This window comes from Squalius cephalus, assembly GCF_949319135.1.
Source record: "Squalius cephalus genome assembly, chromosome: 17".
Lineage (NCBI taxonomy): Eukaryota > Metazoa > Chordata > Actinopteri > Cypriniformes > Leuciscidae > Squalius > Squalius cephalus.
In genome coordinates this window covers 11,685,022-11,709,575 of record NC_137138.1, presented here as the reverse complement: position 1 = coordinate 11,709,575, position 24,554 = coordinate 11,685,022, and the positions used below count along the sequence as shown (strand labels likewise).

At 37.8% G+C, this 24,554-nt stretch overlaps 1 protein-coding gene across 2 annotated transcripts in view; it reads left to right on the top strand.

Annotated features, from left to right (window-relative positions):
• Positions 1-24,554, top strand: part of mmp17a (matrix metallopeptidase 17a) — a 97,551-nt gene that overhangs the window by 54,985 nt on the left and 18,012 nt on the right. For both annotated transcript variants that reach the window (XM_079898667.1, XM_079898666.1), the window contains 4 exons: positions 1,526-1,658; positions 1,918-2,053; positions 11,245-11,531; positions 22,985-23,161. In XM_079898667.1, the coding sequence (XP_079754793.1) occupies positions 1,526-1,658; positions 1,918-2,053; positions 11,245-11,531; positions 22,985-23,161 (733 nt within the window). The remainder of the gene's footprint in view (positions 1-1,525; positions 1,659-1,917; positions 2,054-11,244; positions 11,532-22,984; positions 23,162-24,554) is intronic.

The window sequence follows — 24,554 nt, the reverse complement described above, 5'->3', positions numbered from 1 at the left end:
ACAGAGCACGAATGCAATATTGATGGTGTTTTTAGCTCTTGTACCTGATGTTCTAGTTCTTTTGCTTGTCAGTGTCATCATTTGTTACACTGAGGTGAATTGGTTAGTTTGTGTGCTCCTGTTCTGAAAGACCTTGGTCTGTCCACACACAGCACATCCTCATTCTTTTATTGGCCCTTAAAGGAAAAGCCCACGTCATCAATGCCTTAAGTCAGCCAGCTTTGACGTTTTAAATCGCTCTCTTTTGCTCGTATAATTAATGTAGCCATAATGCTGTTTTTCTAGACAATGAAGGTGGCATGATTAATCAAGCGAGAACCCTTTCAGAGATCATACATTTTAATGAACCGTATTGCACTGGCGTTGTGTTTTAGCACAATATACTATATGAAATTAAGTCCATACGCAAACAGTTTGCTCGCAGGCCTGAACTGACGTGCAGCTGGGACGCCTCCATGCTCTGCTGAGTTTGCTACACTGGCACAAAACAACTTTACTAATGGAATTGTTTGAATTGTGAGGAGATGGTCTCAGATATTGATCTGACTGGCAAAACAACATTAAAAGTCAACATAGTCTGGCATAATGCACAATAATGGAGAACAAAAAATCAGGCTTGAGTGTGTCAGAATCTTTAATATCACCCTGATTTTCAACTTAAATCGATGCTTGTTAATAGTCATTCAGCACAATTGCAATAGTCATCAATGTCAAGTAAATGAGCTGCAGAGTTGAGTCAACTTAAAGTGAGTGGGGGATTGTAAGAGATGGTGATTGTCTCTTTAGAATCTGTGGTAGTGATTTCACGAGGTCTGATCAACCACTCTTGACATTGAGGGGGATTCGCATCAAACTGAATTCTGTAGTTTTATCATTTGTTTTAGCGTGAGACAAACACTAAATACTAAAAAACATTACATCACAGAATTCGTCAAATCCATTGCTAATATTTACTAATGTGTGTGCTGTTTCTAGCTCTCCAGAAATGATGTCACTGCCTGAAGGATGATGTCATTAATGAATGGGTTTTTTTTTTTTTTTTTTTTTTTTTTTGTGAAAGTTGAAGATTTATAAACAACTAACAGGATGGAAAGGGAAATTGAGGACATAGGAAAATGTATGGCGTGGTTACCAATGAAAACTGAAACTTTTAAATTAGTAAAACCTGAGAAAGCACCTGGGATATTTCTTAATAAATTGCCAGTTTTAGAAGTTGCACTTGAAGACAAGACAAAAAGTGCAACATCTGTTATCTTAAATGTCTGCTAACTTAATTATGATATTGTGATAAAAGAAACAAACTGATAAGATTGCCATCTTTAGAAATCGCAAATATACTCATATTTTAGCCAATTAAACCCTGTACATGTTCATGCCCTCATCACGTCATACTATACAAAATTGATGAGGAATGCATGAAAATGCACTGCAAGTATCTGCAAGTTGTCAGAAATGTATAATTTTAGCGAAAGCATCTACTAATTTTGACACAGTGCTCTTTAACAGCACCTGCTTTCTACTACAGGATTGGCTGAGCAAGTTTGGGTATCTCCCACCCCCTGATCCTGTGAATGGACAGCTACAGACCAAGGAAGCTCTGACACGAGCCATCAAAGCCATGCAGAGGTTTGGAGGGCTGGAGGAAACTGGAGTGCTAGGTTAGTACATGCTTTTATTTTCATAATAAAACTCTGGTCCATGTTATCCTTGGTTGTTCTCCTTGCATTTTTGGATGTTTTAAGAGATGAATATTTCTAAAAATAAATGTATAGTCTCATGTCCATCTGGCTTACTGCAGCTGGCAGATTTTCTTTTGAAGTCAGACAGAAGACAGAAATAAAAAAGCATCACCCTATCCATCTGCATGCTGCACATGTGTCTGGGTCTGTATTTATGCATGTATGTGTTTCCCTGCAGACCAAGCAACCTTGGGCTTAATGAAGACCCCTCGCTGCTCGCTGCCAGATCTATCAGAGCCAGAGATGTCAGCAGGCAGAAGAAAGCGAGCACTAGCTCCTCAGAATAAGTGGAACAAGAGGCATCTTTCCTGGAGGTACATTCACCATATTTGCGTCTGAAACTGAGTGATTGCTGTCAGACAGCTGTACATGTCAGAGATGCATTCAATACAATTGAAATCGAAACATAGAGGAATTGTAGCCTCGTTGATAGTAAGAGCTGATGGAAAGAGTCAGAATTAGTGATGCAATGAAATGAGAGTTCTTGGCCAAGGCTGAAAATTCTGGACACACTGGACAAAAAAATATTGGTGATTTTATTACTAGACAGGTTGTATTCTGATTTTATAGTTAGAACATACTGGCATATATTGTGATTTTTCTGAATATTCTGATTTCCTGCTAAAACTATTAGATTATATTTTATAGCTAAAAAATATTGGCTTATTTTGATTTCTTTGCTTGAAATATATTGGGTTATTTTCTGATTTTATAGCTAGGAAATATTTGGTTATATTCTGATTTTATGTCTTGAACATATTGGCTAATATTCTGATTGATTTTCTGATTTTCTAACTAAAAATATTGGGTTGTGTTTTGGTTTTATAGCTAGATAATACTGGCTGTCAGAAATCTCTCAACACAAGCTTTTCCAATTTCCATCACAGAAGCTCTCCTCAAGGCTGTCTGTTTTGAAGACAGATTGACAATGTGAATGTGTCTGTTCTTGAAGTGTGTGTGTGTGCGCGCATGTGTGTGTGTGCGTGTTGTTGTGTAATATTGGCTTTTGGTTACAGACACTTGTCTTGGGTTTTATACCATGTTCTTTCCTGTTTCTCATTACTGAAGCCCACTGTGATCTCATATTCTTTGTGTTGTCAATCACAAAGGCTTACATTCAATCCACTCTTACCTATACAGTGAAATACACCTCTGCGACTACGTGTTATTTTTTTATTTGGTAAAACATCAATGTTTAGGCATGTTTGTTAGTTGTATCTAGAGTTATTTTATGACCTGCAAATTAGGTCTCCATGGCGTGCACATTCTCTGTGCTAGGAAATATATTGCCTTGGGATCAATATAACATTTATCTTCTTCATCATCCACACACAGATAAGAACATTGAAGAATTTATTCTGGATCATCAGGATGTGTTTTTCCCATTTATCCTCATCTGAATGGCTTCATCAGTTGTAGGGTGGTAGTAATTTCCTGACATTTAAATACCTCATAAATAGAGATTGATGAGTGCTGTTTTCCTATTAAAACAAAGTTGGCAAAAAAGCTGGCCAAAAAAATAGCCAATAGACTTTAGAGTGAGTGCAGCAGTATTAATGAAAAATATTTTTGGTCCAGATTCCCAGAAGAGATGCATTTTATGTGCAACACATTCTCACTCCCAAATCGTCACATATTAACGCTTGGTCAAGACTCGTCGCCATCACTTTTTAACGCACAGGGTAGAGGTTTGCGCGGGACAGTTTTTTTTTTCTGGCCCGCTCTCGCTAGGTTCTATTCCGCACCCACCCGCTCCCTCTTAAAATTCACTCTCTGTTCTCTCTGTATAAAACGTAGGCTATACAAAAATGTCATTTCAAGACAGTAGAAAAACATTTCAGAAAAATTGATTTAATACGACATCTGTCACTCAAAGTTAAAAGCAAAATATGAATAAACGAAAACCATTGGCTTATAGCTATTGTGAAATGAAATCACTTTTTTAAACAGAGCTATTTAACATCCATGCAAGAAAAGAATGTCCTGACGACCACGTTTTAGCGTCTCTTGTCCAAAACCCGACCACGAAGGCTGTCATTCATCGACCACCTGCCCGCTCTGAGGACTGTATTATGCGTGTGCTGTGCGCACAGACGCATGCAAATAAAACTTATGACGCAGAAAGCACTGGTCCATGCGCACAGCACATGCATAATACTGTCCTCAGAGCAGGCTGTTCAGGTGGTCGATTAGAATGAGAAAAGCGCGGATATGCTGTCAAAGGATGTCCAAAGTACACCAGTTACCGACCGCGGCGGTCTTTTATTCCAGCGCAGCAAGAATTCTTATCTGGTCCCGCGGGAATGCAGACCTCTAGCACAGGGAAGGAGTAGTTTCATTTTCCTCGATTGCTTTCATTGAAAGATATATTTTGGGGCACAATTTTGCCATTATGACATATTTTGGCTTCTGGTTTTCAATTTAATCAGCCATCATGATCATAATTTTATTTATATTTATATTTTTTGGACGTTTGAGCGCGTAACCTAACACCTACCCCTTAACCTACCCATTTGTATATTATATAATATAAGGATACCTTGAATGAAATGTATTAGTCACTTTGGATAAAAGTATCTGTCAATTGAATAAATTATATACACAGTAGCTTGACTTTTCCTTTTGTGTTCCACAGAAGAAAGAAATCCATACAGATTTGTTACAACATGAGAAATTGGGAAATTTGGAGAAACTAGTTTTGAGTGAACTATCAAATGTAGAGACATTTCCGACATTCTAGAGCTGTGTTCATCTTCAACACATACATCCAGATGGCCCGGATTAAATTGCACAAGACATTTGACCTCAAAGACATGCAGTTTAATAAATGTTTGGCTTTCTGACTCAGCAGTGTCCTTTGAGAGTTTGACCTGTGGCGATTGCTTTAAGGCTACACAGGAAGGGGTTCCCTTAAAAATTCCTCAGAAATGCAGCAATGATGTGTTTATCAATGAATGATAATATATAGCTATTTAGCTAAATAGTATAGATATTTTCAAAATCACTCTGGGTGCATTTCAATGGTTTAGCGAATAAAAGTGTGACATATTACAAAACACTATCATGCTGGCCTTTAAAGATAATTGAATGTGATTTATATGACTCATAGTGCTAGAAACATCATCATACACTTCGGAGATACAGATAGAGACAGAAATCTGTTGTAACATTTAGCTTAGAATTTATAATCTCGTTTTTGACCTATTGACATTTGAAATTACTCCTAGCACTTCTACGTCATTCCACTCACTGTTTAGTAGAGTAGAATGAGCTTTTTGGAAGCAGCAATGTGTCATTTCAAATTCAAATGTATTTTTCTTGTCAAATTTGGAGTTAAAAATAATTAAATATACATTTTGCCGTTCGACACCTGTGCTTTCTCAATTTCCTCATCCTGTCTCCATCAGCATTTGGATTATTTTTGTGTGACCTTAATTTTAGCTTGAACCTTCCTTCTCTGTGTTAATACGTTTGGGCAGACTCAGTCGAGTGACCTCCTCAGACCTGCCAAGTGCTGGTTGGGGTGAAGTGACTCCTATAACTGTGCTGGGAGAACTCTATCAGTTCTTGTAAAATGTATGTCAGGAGCTTTGCACCCCTGGTTCAGTTGTAGCGACAGAGGTGTGCCTGTACACCAGCCGAGAAGCCAGTCGCTATAATAAAGCCTGTAATGGCTTGTTTTAGGAGCAGTGATAAAAAGCCTTTCCAAGCCAATTGAAAAGGGCTGTACAGAAAGAGACAGAAAGACAGGAAGGGAGAAGGGACTATGACGGATTCTGAGTGATTATTGCACTGCACTATCATACAGGTTTTGTGTGAGGAGAGATCATTTGAAATGGGCTTGAGCAAGGGAAGAATCGATAACACAGCAAATGTACAGACAGTATAAAACTCTGAGCTTTTGATCAGCACGGGCTGACGGGTTTTGTCCTCTTTATATGCATCAAGATTCTCAAGGGATGCAGCTCTTTCTGCAGTTATATTGCAAGAAAATGACCAATTGTGACCAAAATGACCTAAACAACCAATTCATTGTTGGTTTAAATGATCAATTATCAAATTATCAATTGTTGTTGATAATTAATTATCTAATTAATATTAACAATATTAATTAACTTTATTCATTTACAAGAATAATTTAATTAGCACATTGCAAAATGTTGTTTTTGTTTTGTTGTAAGCATGAACAGCATGTTTTTCCTTCCACTCAAAAATGCATTTACAGCATGGTATAATAATAATCTGTGAGGTATTTTGAGCTGCAATTTCACAGACACAATGGGCCCTATCTTGCACCCAGCGCAATTTACTTTGTACACCGACGCATGTATCATTCCTATTTTGCACCCGCGCAAAGCGCGCTTTTCCCTCCACAGAAGCACGTCGGTAAACTAGGGAATGAACTTGCGCTCCCTGGGCGGTTCAGCGCAAAGAGGAGGCGTGTTCCGGCGCAAACGTTCCCTCATGCTATTTTGCAGGTTTAGAAAACAATTGCGCCACTAACCAGGAAAAAATAGTTTAAAGTCAGTGGCGCGTTGCGCATGTTATTCATATGCTATTTTAAGGGCGCATGCTTGGCCATAATCAATGTAGCCTGTGCACAACGCGCATACACTTTGATTCTCTCATCTACACAGAAGCAGCAGTTTTCATTTTTGCAAATCATACATTATTACGATAGATAGATAGATAGATAGATAGATAGATAGATAGATAGATAGATAGATAGATAGATAGATAGATAGATAGACAATTTATTATAAAAGCATACATCTAGCTTACACATTTACCCAAATTATCGTACGCCTTTTTAACCGAAGTTAATTTGGGTAGGTTTCTCCATCCCCAACGTCCCTGACGAGAGCGTTGCTCTCCTTGGCTGTGAACTGCTCCTGGCGCGCGCCTGGCAAATCCGCCGTTATAATAGGAATCCGCTTTAGAACAAAGCGCGTCTGCTCTTAAAGGGAATGTGAGATGACGCTCTGATTGGTTTATTTCACGTTAAGCCCAAACCACACCTATGAATAATGAAGCTACTTCAGACCAACCCATTTTAGATTTGCGCCTGGCGCAAGAGTCATTTATCCCGCTGGGAAAATAGCAACAGCGCCGAGACCCGCCCACAAAGTTACTTGCGCTTTGCGCTTTGACACTTGCGTTTCAGATCGTTAAAATAGGGCCCATTCTGGGGACACCTGAGACTTATTTTGTAAAAAGGGGCATAATAGGTCCCCTTTAAATATTTTTTTGCTACATACGGATTTTAAAATTAATTTGCATGTTGTTTTTTATCATAGAGTGACAGTTCATAATGACTGTAGCATTGGGATGAACTTCAGAACCGAATCAATCAATAAATAATTATTTTGAGCTGACTCAATCAGACTAAATGATTCATTCCTAAATCTAACAGTTCATGAAACAGAGTTCACTCAGGAATCTGTTCTCGGGAGTTTTGGGGTTTACAGCTCCATGGAAGGAAAGATTGTCAGTGAATAATGACTCAATTTTGTTCTGATGCTCTTGACTTGGACTGTTGTGTACGAATCCTGTGGACTCATTTTATGATGTTTTCTAAGTAACTATAAATTGAATGGAGATTAAGATTCCAGATTAAGAAAACATCTCACTTTTGTTCTACAAAAGAAAGTCATACAAAAATTCAACATTTTTGGGTTTTATTTTTGAAACAACATGAGGGTGAGGAAATTATGTCAGAATTTAAATTTTTTTTGGGTGAACTGTCACTTTAAGGTTTTAACAGGCATCAAAACATGTTTAAAAAAGTTTCTTTGCACTAAGTATGAATCTATTTTTCAGACAGTTTACTGGTTCAGACAGTTGGATAAATGATTGATCAGTAAGAACAAGGTTCAGAGGTCCAGCTGTCTACATATGTATTCAGAGCACATGGACCATCAGTGTCAAGTGGAGATGGCCCCTCATCATGACTCCATCACTCCAAATGAGACCCTCACCATACTCTAGGACCCCCGCCTGCTCGTTAACACTCTCATTAATTACCTTAATTGATTAGGAGTGATTGCTTTAAAGACAATGTCCCCCCCCCCCCCCCCCCCCAGACTCACGTTGTGTGTCTTTGGGGTTGATTTCCCAAGCTGATTAGTAGGGAGAAGAGTGAAATGGCTTTATGATAAGCATCTCTTTCCTCACCACCCTCCATTACTCCCATCACATTTCTATCTATCAAACCCTATTGACGCTCCTAATCCTTTCCGTGCCGGATAAAAATGGGAACAACTCTCACAATTGCTCAATACGCTCCAGGCAATACCAAATGAGAGTGTGAAGGAGCTGTTGTGTGATTTCTGTGTCATGGGCATCTATGTGTTTGCTTGAGCATCTAGCCCAGATGCCGGCTTACAATGAGGGCAAAAGTTGTAAATAATCATGCTGTAGTTTAGCTAGATAATCCCACCCATGTCCAAAGGACTCAAATGACGGTAATCCATCATGGTTGGATTTCTTTTCATCCCTTATAGCACGTGCCTGTTTGATTGGAGAAAGTAACTAAAAACCATATCGCTGAATAGGCTGGGGGGATCTTTAAAGGGATAGTGCACTCAAAAGTCAAGATAATGTTAGCAATTATTCACCCTCATGTCGATCAAAACCTGCATGACTTTCTTTCTTCTGTGAAAAACAAAAGGCAAAATTCTTTTTTCAGTTATAATAAATGGAGCCCAGAACTTTCAAGCTTCAAAAAGGATGCAAAAGCATCATAAAAGTGGTCCAATATGATTCATACACTATATCAAGTCTTCTGAAGTGAGTTTTCAACAACTGCGAATCAAGTCAGTGAGTTGAATTCAAGAACCAAATCAGTCTGATTTGTGAAAAAAATATTTCAGACTAGTTTTGTAAAATGGTTTATTTGATTCATTGAAAATATTTGACTCAAAGGAATGATTTATTCATAAATTGGATAATGATACTTCTTTTAAAAAAGTCTCATGAATTTTCATGGTGCATATAAAGATTTTCAGTGAATAACAAATTACATTTTTCTGTTTCAGAATTTTACAAAGGCTACACTAGAAAAGGTTTAGGGGTTCTCATCATGGGATCATTTTATGGATTTAGTTTGAATGAATTCATTCATTTTTGTTCATTTATTTTAAATTTGAATAAAATTGTATGAATTATACAGCTCGTAAATATACTTTATCACTAGAATAAATTGAAATATACCATTAAATATGAACGTATTATTCAATCATTTAAGACGTTTCTCCTTATATAGAATAATCTTGGCATTATGGATTCTTTAAAATTGAGTCAAATACAGAACCCATTAACCTTCATTTCTAAGAGTGAATTTGAGGAATCATTCCTTTAAAACACCCATCTGGCTGTGCATCACTCTCAGTGCCTAGTTGTGAGTGTGGAGGATTGATTTGATGTGTGATTATCGCCATACAGTAAATGTCCTGTCTGGACTACTGATCTGCAGGGGTAAGACCCGCTGTGAGAATTACGACAGAATAGAGGAAATGAGTTCTTTTGAACTTGCTCCTCCTGATTTCTATTTGCCATTTTCTCTCTTTTTATCCACTTCCCCTCTTGTCTGTCTAATCAGTCTTGTATCACATGGAGACAAAGAAGGGGGATTGTGACTGAAAATTAAACTTCAACATTTGAGCGTTTACATGCTGCTGGGATGACCAATCTTCCCAGAGGCACTTTGTCTGGCTTTCAGGTTAGCTGCCACTGTTAGTGCCTGTATAATAACCAGACGACATGGAGAGGGAAAAAAAACTCCCTTGATTATTCTCCAATTTATGCCGGCCATCTATTCAAACCCTGCCAAGGGCACATTATGGCGAAAATGGATAGAAAATTGAACTTGAAATTCATACTCCCTTCCCTAGCACCCTAAATTTTCATGTGACCATTTTAGGTCATTATATACTTACAGGACAGACTGAACTTATTGAATGTAAACCTGAACAGACAAAAAGACACAAAATTATGTCAAAATGCCAGTTTTTGGCGAGTGTCCTCATAAGCAGTCTTAAATTAGTTGAGAAGTCTTAAATGAACATCAAGTTCAACAGATTCGCGTCAAGTCTTAAAGTGACAGCAGCCTAATATTCCTGCTGCAGTCTATGTCATAAATGTTAATCAAACAACAAAAGACAAAGAAAAAATCACTCACTGCTCTTGACTGAATAACTTTTGTAGCTTTAAAAGGGATTAATCCATATTTCCATGGAAATATTAAGGTGATACATTCCAAAATAACGGTCGCCTTAAACTCGCACTGGGGGCTCAGCTAGAATATTTAAACTTATGTGTGAAAGGGTTAAAAGTGCATTTTCAGTTGAATTTGGGGAAACCATTTGAAACATTTGTTGTGTTGAGCTATTTAAATTAACTGTTTGATTTGTTCATTGCAAATAGCTGGAAGTCTGTAAATTTCGCCAATAAAACGGATTTGCAATGGGGGTTGAATCTTTTGGATTACAACTGCATAATATACAAATATGTATATAATATACTTTATATGCTGTTTTCTATACTATATATTTTTGTCTTTTCTATTTTATAGGCTACACCATAAACATGAGCACAAATTGTACAGTATTTCACCTTAAATTCCCTCTAAAGCTTTAGATTTGCATGTGAAATAGGGGGTTAACGGCATATCTGGCACAAATCAAGCAGAAGAGCAATGGGTTAGGATGAATTAATGTACACAGTGTAGCACATCACAGGGAGAATGTTGGCACACAAAGAGGTCACTTAGCTCATTGTAAATTCAGCTGGGGGCAGCGTTGACCTTGGCACGGCACTATTGTGCATCTCCTGTCTTTCCATTTGAACCAACCTGACTGTAAACTCATTGTAGAGCCAGCTGTTACCACCTAAACTGCCATAGAACTTGATTGAATTTGCATGTTGATCTTGAGCAACTGGTGCAAATACGTTACCAGCACCCAAAGAGCCCTAATAACTGCATTGGGAGAGTCAATGTTCTGCAAATGTAATAGAATGCCTGAACCTGGTGCTTGTGCAGAAAGGATAAGTGTATTCTGTGCAGAAGGCACACTTCTTAGTGGGCACTTACAGAGCCAGCACTTTGAAATTAATTTCTCATCGATCTGTGTCTGTACTTGGAAAGAGGGCTCAAATTGTCCTTGGAAGTGATTACCATCATTGTGGGGTGTAGTGGACCTCCAAATCACACTTAATTGTTTCCAAATTACCTTGAGTGAAACAGAAAAGAGGAAGATGGGAAGAAAATGTGTTGTAACTGTTGTGTATCCTAAATGTATTACCGTGGAAGTAATTCTGAGTCAAAAAGAGCCACGAGACAGGATTTTAGAGCTGCTTTTGACAGCCTGCTGCATGCCTTGTCCTATCTATGCATTCAAAAGCGGTGTGGAATTTATCTTCTTGCACTGCCGGTGGTCCTACAAAGGCATTCTTGTCTATTTCAAGCCATAGTTTCAAACATATACTCATGTTTCTGCTCTCACAGGGTGAGGACGTATCCAAAGGAGTCAGTTTTGCTAGGTCGAGACACGGTGCGGGCGCTCATGTACTACGCACTGAAAGTGTGGAGTGACATCGCGCCACTCAACTTCCATGAGGTGGCGGGGAATGAGGCAGACATTCAGATTGACTTCACCAAAGCGGACCATAATGACGGATACCCTTTTGATGGACCCGGTGGCACAGTGGCCCACGCCTTCTTTCCCGGAGAACGATTCACAGCTGGTGACACACACTTTGATGATGATGAAGCCTGGACCTTCAGGTCGCCAGGTAAGAAGTCTCTTTTTATACACAACATTTTTTGTATTTTGTGTACATGTATTTTATTTTTTATATATGTAATGTCAAAGATGTGAAATGTACAGGTAGACAGGTAGAGATTGTTTCTGATTGGATCTGACGAGCTAAAAAGAATGCTGTCCACTCCCCTGACTCTTTTTCTGTCTGGGACTGTCCCAGAAGCAGGTGTAATTTCTCAGGACAACTTTTTCAGTGATGTCTGTCAGGTAATAGAGACATTTTTTGTGCGGTATTCCAAAACAGGATCCGGAGCCCAGGAGGCAAGGCCTGTCTGAAAGCAACAGATGCTGTTGTCTATCTCAGTTCCTCATTCTTCTCTCTTGAGCCATAACCTGGCTCAACCATCTCCAGGATGCATCTCCTCGCAATCCAAAGGTGCACATGTTTGCCGAGAGGCTGCGCTAACCACAAGGCTGATAATTAGCATGGGGGCAGGTGGGGTTCCCATTACACAAGCCTGCCCAGTGAGTGAACTCTGATAGGATTGGTTCAAACGACCCTTTGCATCCCAACTCTGCTCTCTTGTGGCTATGGTCCATATGCTCTTGGACAGCAGTGGAGTCTGCCCCAATTAGGCCCCCCCATCAGATGAGCAGCTGTTTGCTTAGGCCTTTGGCAGGTGCGGATGTAATATGAGGGACTGAATGATGAGAGAGAGAATGAGAGAGAGAGAGAGAATTAGGGAGGGAAAAGTCCTACTTAAAAATCACAAGCCTTTCACCACCCACTTACACAGTCTCGACATACACAGCTGAGCGATGCACCCCTCCTTCATCTCTCAGTACTGCTGAAGACAAGCCCTCCACCTCTTCGTGTGTGTTCAACTGACCCTTCACCATAACACGGCCATTTCCATGTTTTTGCTTCATTAGCTGTCCATCTAATGAGCACCTGCACCTGGACCTCCCATATGGTCATCAATTATTCGTCATTATTCATTATGGGCCGTTGTAACAGGCCCAAGATTTCTACATCAGCCAAAAATGTCCTGATTTACTGTGTTATTTTTGGCTTTCCATCTGCCCTCTGAGACTATCTAATGAGAAAAATCAAAAATTGTAATATGCATACACCACTGTTCAAAAGTTTGGGGTCAGTAAGATTTTTTTGTCTCTTATGCTCACATTTTTTTTAAAATAAAAAATGCAGTAAAGATTTTCAGCATCATTACTCCAGTCGTCAGTGTCACATGATCCTTCAGAAATCATTCTAATATGATGATTTGGTGCTTAAGAAACATTTCTTATTATTATCAATGTCGTTGTGTTGTGCTGCTTAATATTTTTGTGGAAACCATTTTTGTAAAGATTTTTAATGAATAGAAAGTTCAAAATAACAGCATTTATTTTAAATATAAATATTTTGTAAAATTATAAATGTCTTTTTTAAAAAATATTTCATGCATTCTTGCTGAATAGAAGTATTGATTTCTATAAAAAAAGAATCTTACTGACCCCAAACTTTTGAACAGTATAACAGATGTAGCATCTGGACCAATCAGACACACACAAATGATTCATTATATTTAATGAATAATCCAGCAAAGGTCTATAAAACTTCCCCTAAAACTAACATCACAAATAAAGCTAACACACTGGCAGAACCCGGTGTCCTGTTACAGGACACATTAAGACTGATAAGACTTTTTACGACCCCAAAAGGAATTTGCAGAGAGTTGTGAATCTCACTTAATTCTTGCTGAGAAGGAGAAATGAACCCTTTTAATCCTATATATTCTATATACAACCACTTGAGAAATGTGTAAACATATATCTAATTTTCCCATCTCATGATTTTCCTTTTATGTGGTTTGGCCTATGTACTCTTTTTAACTCTTTTGGGTTAATGTTTCAGACTTTGCATACTATGGTTAACCAAAATCATATGTGTGGCATGTTTGGTCTCTATTAACTCCAATCTTCGTCCCCCATTTGTTAATTTACATTACATTTTGCTAACTTTGTGACGCATTAGTATTATAAGCATCTTGAAGATTCTTTTGTTAAACATCCAATCAAACTACATGTTCAAAGGCCTGCTTGAACAAAGGGTGGTAAAGAAATTCTCTCCAAAGGGAACAACTTCTTATTGGCTCACAGCCATCCAGAGGATGTGACATCTTCACGCTTTAAAAATAATTTATTGCAAGATCACGCCTCTTAGCCTTAGTCTCTGAGGGCCCTATCTTACACCCGGAGCAATGCAGCGGCAAGCGCGACGCAAATGTTTTTTGCTAGTTTCAGTCTGATGCAGTTATCATTTTCACATCCTGCCCCACGTTGTTTAAATAGCAAATGCATTTGCGCCCATTTGTGCGCCCATGGGCGTGCTGGTCTGAAAATTAGGTGTGTTCTGGCGCATTGTTGGCGTGTTGCTATTTTGAGGCAACAGAAATAGACTGTGCCATTGACCAACTGAAACCTGGTCTAAAGTCAATGGTGCAATATTTTTTTTTTGTTATTTAATGAGCGCGTTAGTAATGTGCGCCTATAGGCGGATCCACAACGCGCATACACTCTGCTTATTAAAGACACAGGGACGCACAGCAGCACACAAACATGCCAAATTTGAAAAATATAAGGATTACAATGTAAAATATTATTATTGTGTACATAAAGATATGTTGGAATCCGGCTTGTCCTGTAGATGGTCTGCTTGCGCAGTTTTACCTCGCGCACGAGCAGTTCCGTTTGCACTCTGGAGACAGCTTCGGTCTTTCCACTATCAAATTCTGTCATGTAAATAGCGAATCTGCCATGACACGAGCGCAGCTGGCATTTAAAGGAAATGGGAGATGAGACTCTGATTGGTTTAACGCACGTAAATCCCAAAACACACCCATTACTCATTAAGAGAATAGGGACAACCCTTTTAGACCATGCGCCTGTGGCGCGCCAACCATTTTTCCCGTCGTTAAACTAGCAAAAGTGGATTCGGACATGCCCTAAGTGAACTTGCGGCCTGCGCTTTAGACCATGCGCTTAGATCGTTAAAATAGGGCCCTTAGTCTCTTAGTCCCTTTCTCAAATCCTAATGTGAAGATGATGCTGAACTAGAAGTTTTCTAAGGACCCCCAAGCTTGTGCCAGGCTGCGGCCTTGTCTTTCCATTCACCAAAGATCCTCTGACCTCCCACTGGTTCTCTCTCATCAAGACCACATCAGCAAAGGTCAACTGGAGCCTCAACAAATTGCATCAGGACAGTTTAATTCAAATGGGCGAGACATGCAATTATCAAACTTAGTCTCATTATTTGGTACATTAAGTATCCTTACCTCTTTTAAAGAAGGGCGTGTTAGAACTAAACTGAGGGTTTGCTCAAGGCTGTTGATCTGCTGAATTTCAAACAATGCTTTATTGCTTTCCAGTATTCTGCTTCAGCTCTCTATCCCTTGGTAAACTGTATGCATGTATGTGTGTGTATTTTAGAGTAGTTTAAGTGTTTAGACTAGTTAATAAAGTCTTGTTCATGTCACACGTAAAGTTGTCCGTGTCTCAAGCTCATAACTGGAGTCACTAATCATAGATTTTGACTACAGGCTCTGAATAGTACTGTACAGTAAGACATTTCCCATGCTCCGGAAATGTACATTTCTTAGAATTAATAAACAATTAACACTGAGTGTTCACGGCACAAACAGGTTAATTGATTGTAATATTAATTTTACTACATTAAGTTAATTCTATTAACTGATCCAAATATTCATAATATAACAAGTTATGATTGATTATTAATATTTATTTAGAGCTAATTTGCTACACAGATAAACAGTGTTTAGGCCATCTTTCAGCACCAAGTATGTATTTTATGGGGTTTGATACCTTGACTAAATCTTCAGCTAGATATAGAGGAATTGCATAATATGCGTCATACTTTTTAATCTTTCAGTTTGTGCAGTTGCGTTTGTTGTTTCCATATACCAACCAGAAAAGTTTTTTATTTTTTTATTTAGACCACTTCTATTATTGATTGCTATAAAGATGTGAAGAAAGTTTCAATCAAAAAAACTAAAAGTGTTTATGAAAAACATTGCCTACCGTACCTTTAAGAGTGACGAAACATGGAGTAATGTTAAAATAAAGACCTGGATGTTTTATTTCGAAGGTGAGGATGAACCTGTTATTAAGCAGTAAGCAGAACGGGAAACAGTTTAGTAGTTTACAGTATGGGTGCCAAAGGGTGTAAATAATTTATATGATCGTGTTAGAAATGCATCCACTGATAAAAACTTGCACTCTGGTTTCGAATTTGGTGTTAAATTTAAGTGCTATTAATTTAAAGAACAGTATATATTAGACACTTTCATTCGAAATAAATGTAATTTAATTCAAATTACATCTTAAATCATTACGCAGTAGAAAGAAAAATTAACATTCTCACTTTGAAACGTTAAAATGAATTATTTCTAAGATAAAATCCTCACGTTTATAAGGAATATAAATCTTCGAGGCTCAGCTGATTGAACTCCTTAAAAAAAGACAAGCTTTATCATGCAAACAGAGGGTGAGTAAATGTACTTCCCTTTTCCCTGTTTCTCTCTCCCTCCAGCTCAGTCTGGAGAACTGTAAGCATATTGTTTTTGACATAACAAGAACTTTCTCTTTGAGGGAACAGCGGAAAGAAACAGGAAAGAGGAAGTTCTGCTATGTGTTCAGATTAATTAACTCTTAACAGAATTCAAAACGCTTCTTTTGAGATTGTGGGTATCGTCGTACTTGTTGCACAGCAGTGGAGGCGTCCCATGTTCCCATGGGTCAGAATAAGAGTGGAATCAAAGGAGCATCTCTAGCTGTTGTTATGACAGCGGGCAGATTGCTTTTATTAATTATGCCTTCATTGGCTGCTCACTAATGCAGACTGATTATTGTGGCCCAAACAAAAGGCTCATTAAGCAGGTGGTTTTTTGATAAACTTTTCGCAATTTGGCCCAAGCCTGTGAATCACCATTGAATTTAATGTCTGTGTGCGTGTCCACATCTTTTTGTGTGTTTGACAAAATGAGGCAGAAGACACTGGTCCATTATCGTCCATTTTACCGAGCCGCCAGTCATTAGCAGTGACTATCGTTGATTTCCTTTCTGTGCACACACTGCGAGAGAGAGAGAGAGAGAGAGTGCTCTTTTACCTTCATGAAGAAGGTTATTTTAAGAAATCATCAACTTTCTGCCTATGCTTCAGTGACTGTATAGGATTAGTTCAACCACAAGTGAAAATACTGTCATTATTTACTCACCCTCATATCCTTCAAAACCAGTATGAATGTCTTTTTCTGTATAACAGAAAATGAGAAATTTATATCAACTACTCTTTTACATTTAGTTGCAATTAAAGGGGGCGCTTTAAAGCTTCAAACAGGACGTAAACGCATTTTAAAATAGTCTATATTACTCTTCAGCTATATTTCAAGTCTTCTGAAACCACATGACTACATTATTCATGAACGAATATTTCAGACGTGTTTTGTGAGTTCGATTAACTAATTAATTGAAAAGATCTGACTCAAAAGAATGATTAAATCTTACTGAAAAGTCAAGAATTTCATTGAATAATGACTCACATTTTGGTCAGTTTCTGAGCTGTCTTCTAATGTTTTAGAAGATTTAAAATAGGGGTGAATTCAGGTTGATTGAGTTTTCCCACTCAATGGCAAAAAGTGTCCCGATCAACCTGAATTCAACCCCTATTCATATGGACTACTTTTGTGATACTTTTATTGTTGCTTTTGCACCTTTTTGAAGCTTGAAAGCCACCCAAATGCATTGCAATAAAGTAATTGCATGAAAAAGAGCGACCAGTACAGTTTTTCCACAGAAGAAAGAAACTCGTGCAGGTTTAGAAAGGGTGAGTAATTGATGACAGATTTGAAATTTTCAGTGATCTATTCCATTAAAGCCTTTCTGATCTGATAATCCTAAACACATGTATTTGTTTACTGAACAGAAGGTACTTTAATACCCTAGCCTTCACTCAAACAAGCTTTTGAAATCCAGGGCCAAATTCTTAACATGCAAAGGCTACATTTCGGTCTTAAAATAGTTTACACTCATTTATTTCAGTCATCTGTGACAGACACCTTCAGCTTGCTGCTTTAGGCTGCCATGCACCAGATGTTTCCAGTGCGTAAGGTCTTAATCAGATTCCTTCAGATCCATCTGTCATCCGCCGCATCTCCTCCTTTGGACCCTGATCGGCGCAAAGTTCATCTGGATGAATCGCTAGCTTGTGCTAAACAAATCAGCCTCTAGCGATTAGAAACGAGGGTTGCTAACCAGACACAAGGCAAAACTCATCAGGCATGATTCTTCCTCAGAATGTGTGTTGTCTTAAAGGGACAGTGCCACGGGCGGACTGGCCATCTGGCATACCGGGCACTTTCCCGGTGGGCCGACGTGCTTTTTGGGCCGACCGCCGATTTTTTTTTATTTTTTTTTTTTTTTATTTTTCCTCCGGCCCATAAAAGTGGTAGGCCTAGATCGGCGGCCCAATGTTTTTTCAATTGACATTGCTGGCCCAAAACACTTAAGTCAAAAATATCACATAGTTTTTTTCCTTCTGACAGACCAGCCCATGAAACACGTAGCTCAGCAGTCCATTGGTTTTTTTCTTGATTGACACTGGGCTGGGCCAATCACATCTTTAAACACCTCCCCCTCTGGGCTCTGAGCGAGCGTGCAGTGTAAGTGTGTATCTGTAAAAATAGTCTGAGAGATGGAGAAGAAAGAAACGCAAGGAATGTACAGAGAAATAGAGTGAAAAAAAGATACAGGCCCTTCAAGCAGACGCTGTAAAATGTGTCAAAATATAGCTTTGTTTTCTGCAGCAGCAGGAACTTAATCAGCTCCAGTGATGATGATGATAGTGAAGAGGATTAGGAGAGAGAGGAGAAAGTGTAGAGCCTGTGGTAAGAAGAACTACCTTCAAAACACTTAGGCTATGTCAGGAGTGTAGGAACCCATTACCCAGTTACGCATTATTTCCACATCTGCATAGTTGACGGTTACCGCAATTTACTAGAAATTTAATGAGATGCGTTTGTAAATGATTTTTTCTGCCAAAATAAAAGCTTGATGCAGTTTCCGTCAAAATAAAAGATCATGTGCTTATCTATTTCCAAGTATAGAAATTAGTACAAAACGAATTATGAAAGTTTCCTTTATTTTTCAGTGCATTGTTTTAAAATAAATGGCTATTACTGTCATGGGATTAATATTATAACTATTATTATGTAGTAGTGTAATGTAGACAGACACTGTAACTAAAAGAGGTTTGAATTTTTCTTTGTTTAATTTGCACACTGAAAATGTGTACTGAAAAGCTTTTAATTTTGAACTCTCAAAGTGCACCAGATTGATGAATTTAACATTAAAATGGGGGGGGGGGGGGGCATCTTCAATGAATATTTAACATGAATATTTAAAAAATAACAGTGTAAAAAGGTTTTCTTTTGAGTTACACAAAAGAAAGAAAGTCATATGTGTTTGAAACAACATGAGGGATCAGTAAACAATAGCTCCGTTTACATGGATCCAATTGTAAGCAGACTAGTAGCTAGGGCTGGGTGATGTGGCAAAAAAAAAAAAATTCTCTATTTACAATTTCGATGTTTTAATGTTTAACTAGACAACTTAAAAACATAACTACAGTATGATTCAAGTAACATTCTCTTTATTAACCATCTGGTTAAAAAAAAAGTTCTGTTCCAAGTACACAACACCTGAAGTGATCAAAACAAATTACTTATGGTAAATATTTTTGCAAAAAAAAGAAAATGCATGAAATATGAAGGCAAATATTGTATAACTTACAAAATATTGTAAAAATCTCAAATATATCCTATATACTCATCACAAATAATATAAAATAAGAAAAATGCTAAATATTTCTTAGCCAAAAAGTCAAGGCAATTCAAATTCAAAATGACTAAAAGTATAACACCAGTAATAGTCTATTAAATGCTTTAAAAACATCTTCGTAAAAAGTGAAAAATGTTTTTTGCTTCGTAAAAACAGAACATAACAGCACCTTTCAGCCTGTCACCGACATACAAACATGAAATATCAAACATTTAGTTGTTCTTTACATTCCATTTAGCTATTTTTCTATTGTGTTTGTTTGGCAGACGTGTTTGGCTGTTGCACTCGTGTCTCACGTCTTTTTCAGCGTCTCACCCATTAAAACAGCATTCTAAAAACGCGCGCTCAAATAAAAGAAAAATTCAACTCACATTTAATAACTTAGCCTTTTTTATACCATTCCACTGCCCACGTTTTGTTTTTTTTTCCCCAATGCTTTTTCTTTGTGAACAGCTACTTAAAACTAACGTCTTATACGTTCATAGAGCGCGCCACACAAGAGCGGTTAATCAGTGGCGCCATCATTTGGTCGGATCATTTTCTTATCTTAACTGTCAACATGTCTAATTGTAACGTTTGCTAAAATGTATTCAAACCCACGATTTCTCGATTTAAAAATAATATAATTGTATTAAAACATTACATTCGAATTAATCAAAAAATTCTACCTTCTAGTATTAGTCCTATAGTAGCACAGTCTGAATAAAAAGAAAGTCAGGAATGGATTGTAAGGGGTGGTTTAAACTTTTCTCATCTGTTCGACAGGACATGTAAACACTTGATCAGATTGAAAACCCGAAACTGGAAAGTTCTGTGCATGTGCAATGACATAGAAATTCTACCTACACTCATCGTCTGTGAAGTGGTGTAGGACAACGCCTAACCACGCCTTTGCTTTGGGCTCTCATCCATAGTCAATGCCTGGTTTTTGGCATGGAAAGGGGCATTTTTACTGCTTGATGATGAATATATAAGCCGCCACACGGCACAAAGCTTCACGTGCTCGTTGTCTCCTAATCAGGACCTGAAATAGATCAATATTAAGTCTGTTTTTAAAACAAAGAAAAGAAGCAATGGCAGCATGATGGTTAGTATGCACCAACAGCGAGGAAACTATATTCAAATGCAGTGTGCACAGGTCAAAAGATCAATTCTGATTTGAAGCTTGTGACATAAACACGCACATCAACCCGATCACTTTATTTGGGCTTCATGTAACACTACGTTCGGAATGATTTCATTCCAGTTGGAACAAAGGGTGTGCAAGTAAATGTAGCAAATGACAGAATTGTCATTTTCACGTGTACTGTTGCTTTAAAACGTGCACACATTTTGAGACAGACACACTTTAAGATTAAGCTTGCATTGTTCTGCTGGAATCTTGGGTGACTTTCTTCACCAAGCGGAAATCCGTCAGGTCTTTTGTTTTGCGTAATCTTTGAAGTGCATTATGCTAATGCAAAAAGCAGGTACCCACACGAGGGTGTCGATCCCCCGTTAGTGATACACGGCTCATTTTGAGTCGTAATCTTAATGAGCAAGTCACTGATTTAATCCTCTGTTTTGCTCAGAGAAGCCTGACTAGCTGTGTTCTGCTTATACAAACCCGCAGCATGAGACAGCTGTCGCACATTTTGGTATTTTCACAGTTTGTAGAGCCCAAGGCTCTGCTCACCTTTCTCTCTGTCTGTCTATCTATAAAACTCTTCCTGTCTATTTATCTCTCTCTCTCTATTCAAACGAATCCAATGACACTTCAGCCCTGTCCTGGCCCTGTCTGCATTTTTGTTGCCATCTCTAGGGGCCATTTAACAGAAAAGTGTGAATGTTATTTTATGGCTGGCTGCATCGCGCAGATCTGTGTGTGTATTAAAGCGAGATAATGAAAAAGGTGAGTAACGTTTAATGGCGCAGTCCTCCCTGTCAATCACAAGCTCATTGTGTTGAAAATGACAACGTGGGTGGACATCCTGAACTATTTCCAATTTAATCACCATGATTTCCAGGACGTAATTGCACTGGATGTCTTCTTCCTTATGAAACAAGGTATTTGATGTTCAATAGGACAGAAATATCGCAAAAGAAATCTGTTTCTAGTTTCAGTTCTTTCTCCTAGATTGCATGGAAAGCAAATTGCTGAGGTCTGTTCTCCTCATCACCTTAACAATGCCTCAAACTGTGCTCATATTTGCTGAGTCAAGATAAACCTCATCAAATTCTTCAGAGACAAAATTATGTGAGATTTGCTAACCACATAGTTTTATAGATATATTTATAATGGATAAATCTTATTTCAAATCATATTCTGTTAAATGTATAAACCTGAAGAGAAATATAAAACAATGCCCATCGATAAAATAAAATAGTTGGTGAATTTTAAAGTCAAAATTCTGTCAATTCTAATGTATTATTATTTTTGGATTTTATTATGTTTTGTACAATTTTTCTCTGAACTTAAGGGCCGTTCACATCACAAATTATAACTATAATGATAAGTATATTTTGGCTCCCACATCAACACACAATATTGTTCTGTTTATTCTAAGCGCATACTGCAGTTTTGTCGTCTGCCGCTTTAAATGCTCGAGCTCTTAAAGTAGAATGGATTCTGATTGGCTGTCAATGTTTTTATCATTTCATCTATCTATCGTTCGCTCGTTAGTTCATTCGATAGATGTATGAAATTCTATCTATTCATCCGTCTGTCTGTCTATCTATCTATCTATCTGTCTGTCTATCTATCTATCTATCTATCTATCTATCAATATATATATATATATCATTCGTTACATTTTCATCGATCTATCTATCTATCTATCTATCTATCTATCTATCTATCTATCTATCTAGCCTATCTATCTAGCCTATCTATCTGTCTATCTATCTATCTATCTATCGTTAGAATTTCATCTATCTATCTGTCTGTCTGTCTGTCTGTCTGTCTATCTATCTATCGTTAGAATTTCATCTATTTATCTATCTATCTGTCTGTCTATCTATCTATCGTTAGAATTTCATCTATCTATCTATCTATCTATCTATCTATCTATCTATCTATCTATCTATCGTTAGAATTTCATCTATCTATCTATCTATCTGTCTGTCTGTCTATCTATCTATATCTATCTATCTATCTGTCTGTCTGTCTGTCTATCTATCTATCTATCTATCTATCGTTAGAATTTCATCTATCTATCTATCTATCTATCTATCTGTCTGTCTGTCTATCTATCTATCTGTCTGTCTGTCTATCTATCTATCTATCTATCCATCGTTAGAATTTCATCTATCTATCTATCTCTATCTATCTGTCTGTCTATCTATCTATCTATCTATCTATCGTTAGAATTTCATCTATCTATCTATCTATCTGTCTATCTATCTATCTGTCTGTCTGTCTGTCTGTCTGTCTGTCTGTCTAATTTCTCTTAACTTTTCACCCTCTTGTGGCCCCCTGGTCGTATCCGGACCCCATTTCGAATAAGCATTACTGTCTTGAACTGGTTTGTTATTATGAAGAAAAGACTTTTCTTTCTAACATTTCTTTTTTATTGTGTCTTTTCTCTTTAGATTCCCACGGCATGGACCTTTTCGCAGTGGCGGTGCATGAGTTTGGCCATGCCATAGGGCTCGCACACACCTCTGCCATCGAGTCCATCATGCGGCCATACTACCAGGGGCCAGTAGGCGACCCGCTCAAGTACAACCTCCCATACGAAGACAAGGTCCGTGTCTGGCAGCTTTACGGTAAGAACGTCCACCCCTTGGTCACGTCTGGTTTCTTTCTTTCCTCCCGGACCTCCTCCCTCTCCATCAGTTAACTGAAAACAGGCACTGTGGCAAGCTGTGTGAGCTGAGATCCTCAATCAAACACGGACACCCTGCTATCATCTCAGATGCCTTGGCATTGTTGAAGAAGCAAAAAGTGACAAGTAGCGACAACTTGTAGACGCAGTCTCTCTGCAAGACATACAGACAGATAGATGCTGTAATCTGTCAACAGTAAACACACAAGGATGACACAAAGAATGAGGTGTGCCTGCTGATAGCGCTGTTACATGCGCTGTCTGCATCGCTTTAGCGCCCTAGTATTTACTTACAAAGTTACTTACGCCCTAGTATAAGCCTACAAAATCTTTTCAAAGTCATTTCTGTTCTTGTGAGCCCATCCGAGTGCTCGGATATAAATGATGCAGCCAGTGTTCATTTTTAGTATAGTTTTCTGTTTTAGTCCTAATTTATAAATGTAGTTTATTTCGTCAATTTACTGTAGTCAATTTTATTTAGATGAAAATGTATTTATAATAAAACATTATTATTATTATTATTGTATTCTATTATTTAATTCTAATACATTCATATCAGAATAATATGGATATATTATTATATATTCAATATTTATTTATTTTATTCAAATATTAATGTTATTATTATAGTCAACTTTAATAAAAAATAAAATTGACTACAATAAATGATTTTATTCTAGTACTTATATATAATTAATATGTTTATAAATTATATATTAATATAATTATATATTCATTTGAATTTTATTCAAATAATACTAATTATTATTATATTCATTTATACATTTCAACATTAGATGTGTTCCTGAGAAAAACATGAGTGTAGTGTACTATTCATGATGTTAATTCTTTATGCTTTAGTTGGCTTATTTAATGTCTGCGTTTTAGTGAGTAATTATAGGAGTGCATTCGCAACGTGACAATCGGACATGAAAAAGTTCAACAGTTCTCTGCTTTTCCTCCATCCCTCCCCACTCACATTATCTTGTTTTTTAGCTAAAGTGCCCATCGTAATTGTAAAAACAAAGTGATTGGCAGTGCATGCCCCCTCCGCAGGCTGCCCTTTTCTGTGATCCCACCAGGCAAATAACAGGCCCTAAACAAGGGGCGCAGCGAGCAGAAGTGATTTGGTTTGTATAGGGGCACTATTGATTTAATTACATGGCTGTGTTGAGTCAGACTTGGGAGCACAGGGATTAATTGGTCGTCACCATGATTTGGACCCTGCTAATCAACATGCAGAACGCCGCACGGCGCTGCAAACAAGCATGATGGAAAGCAAAGAGATAGAGAAACATTTAAGGAGAGGGATGGAAAGATCAGGATTGGCTCAA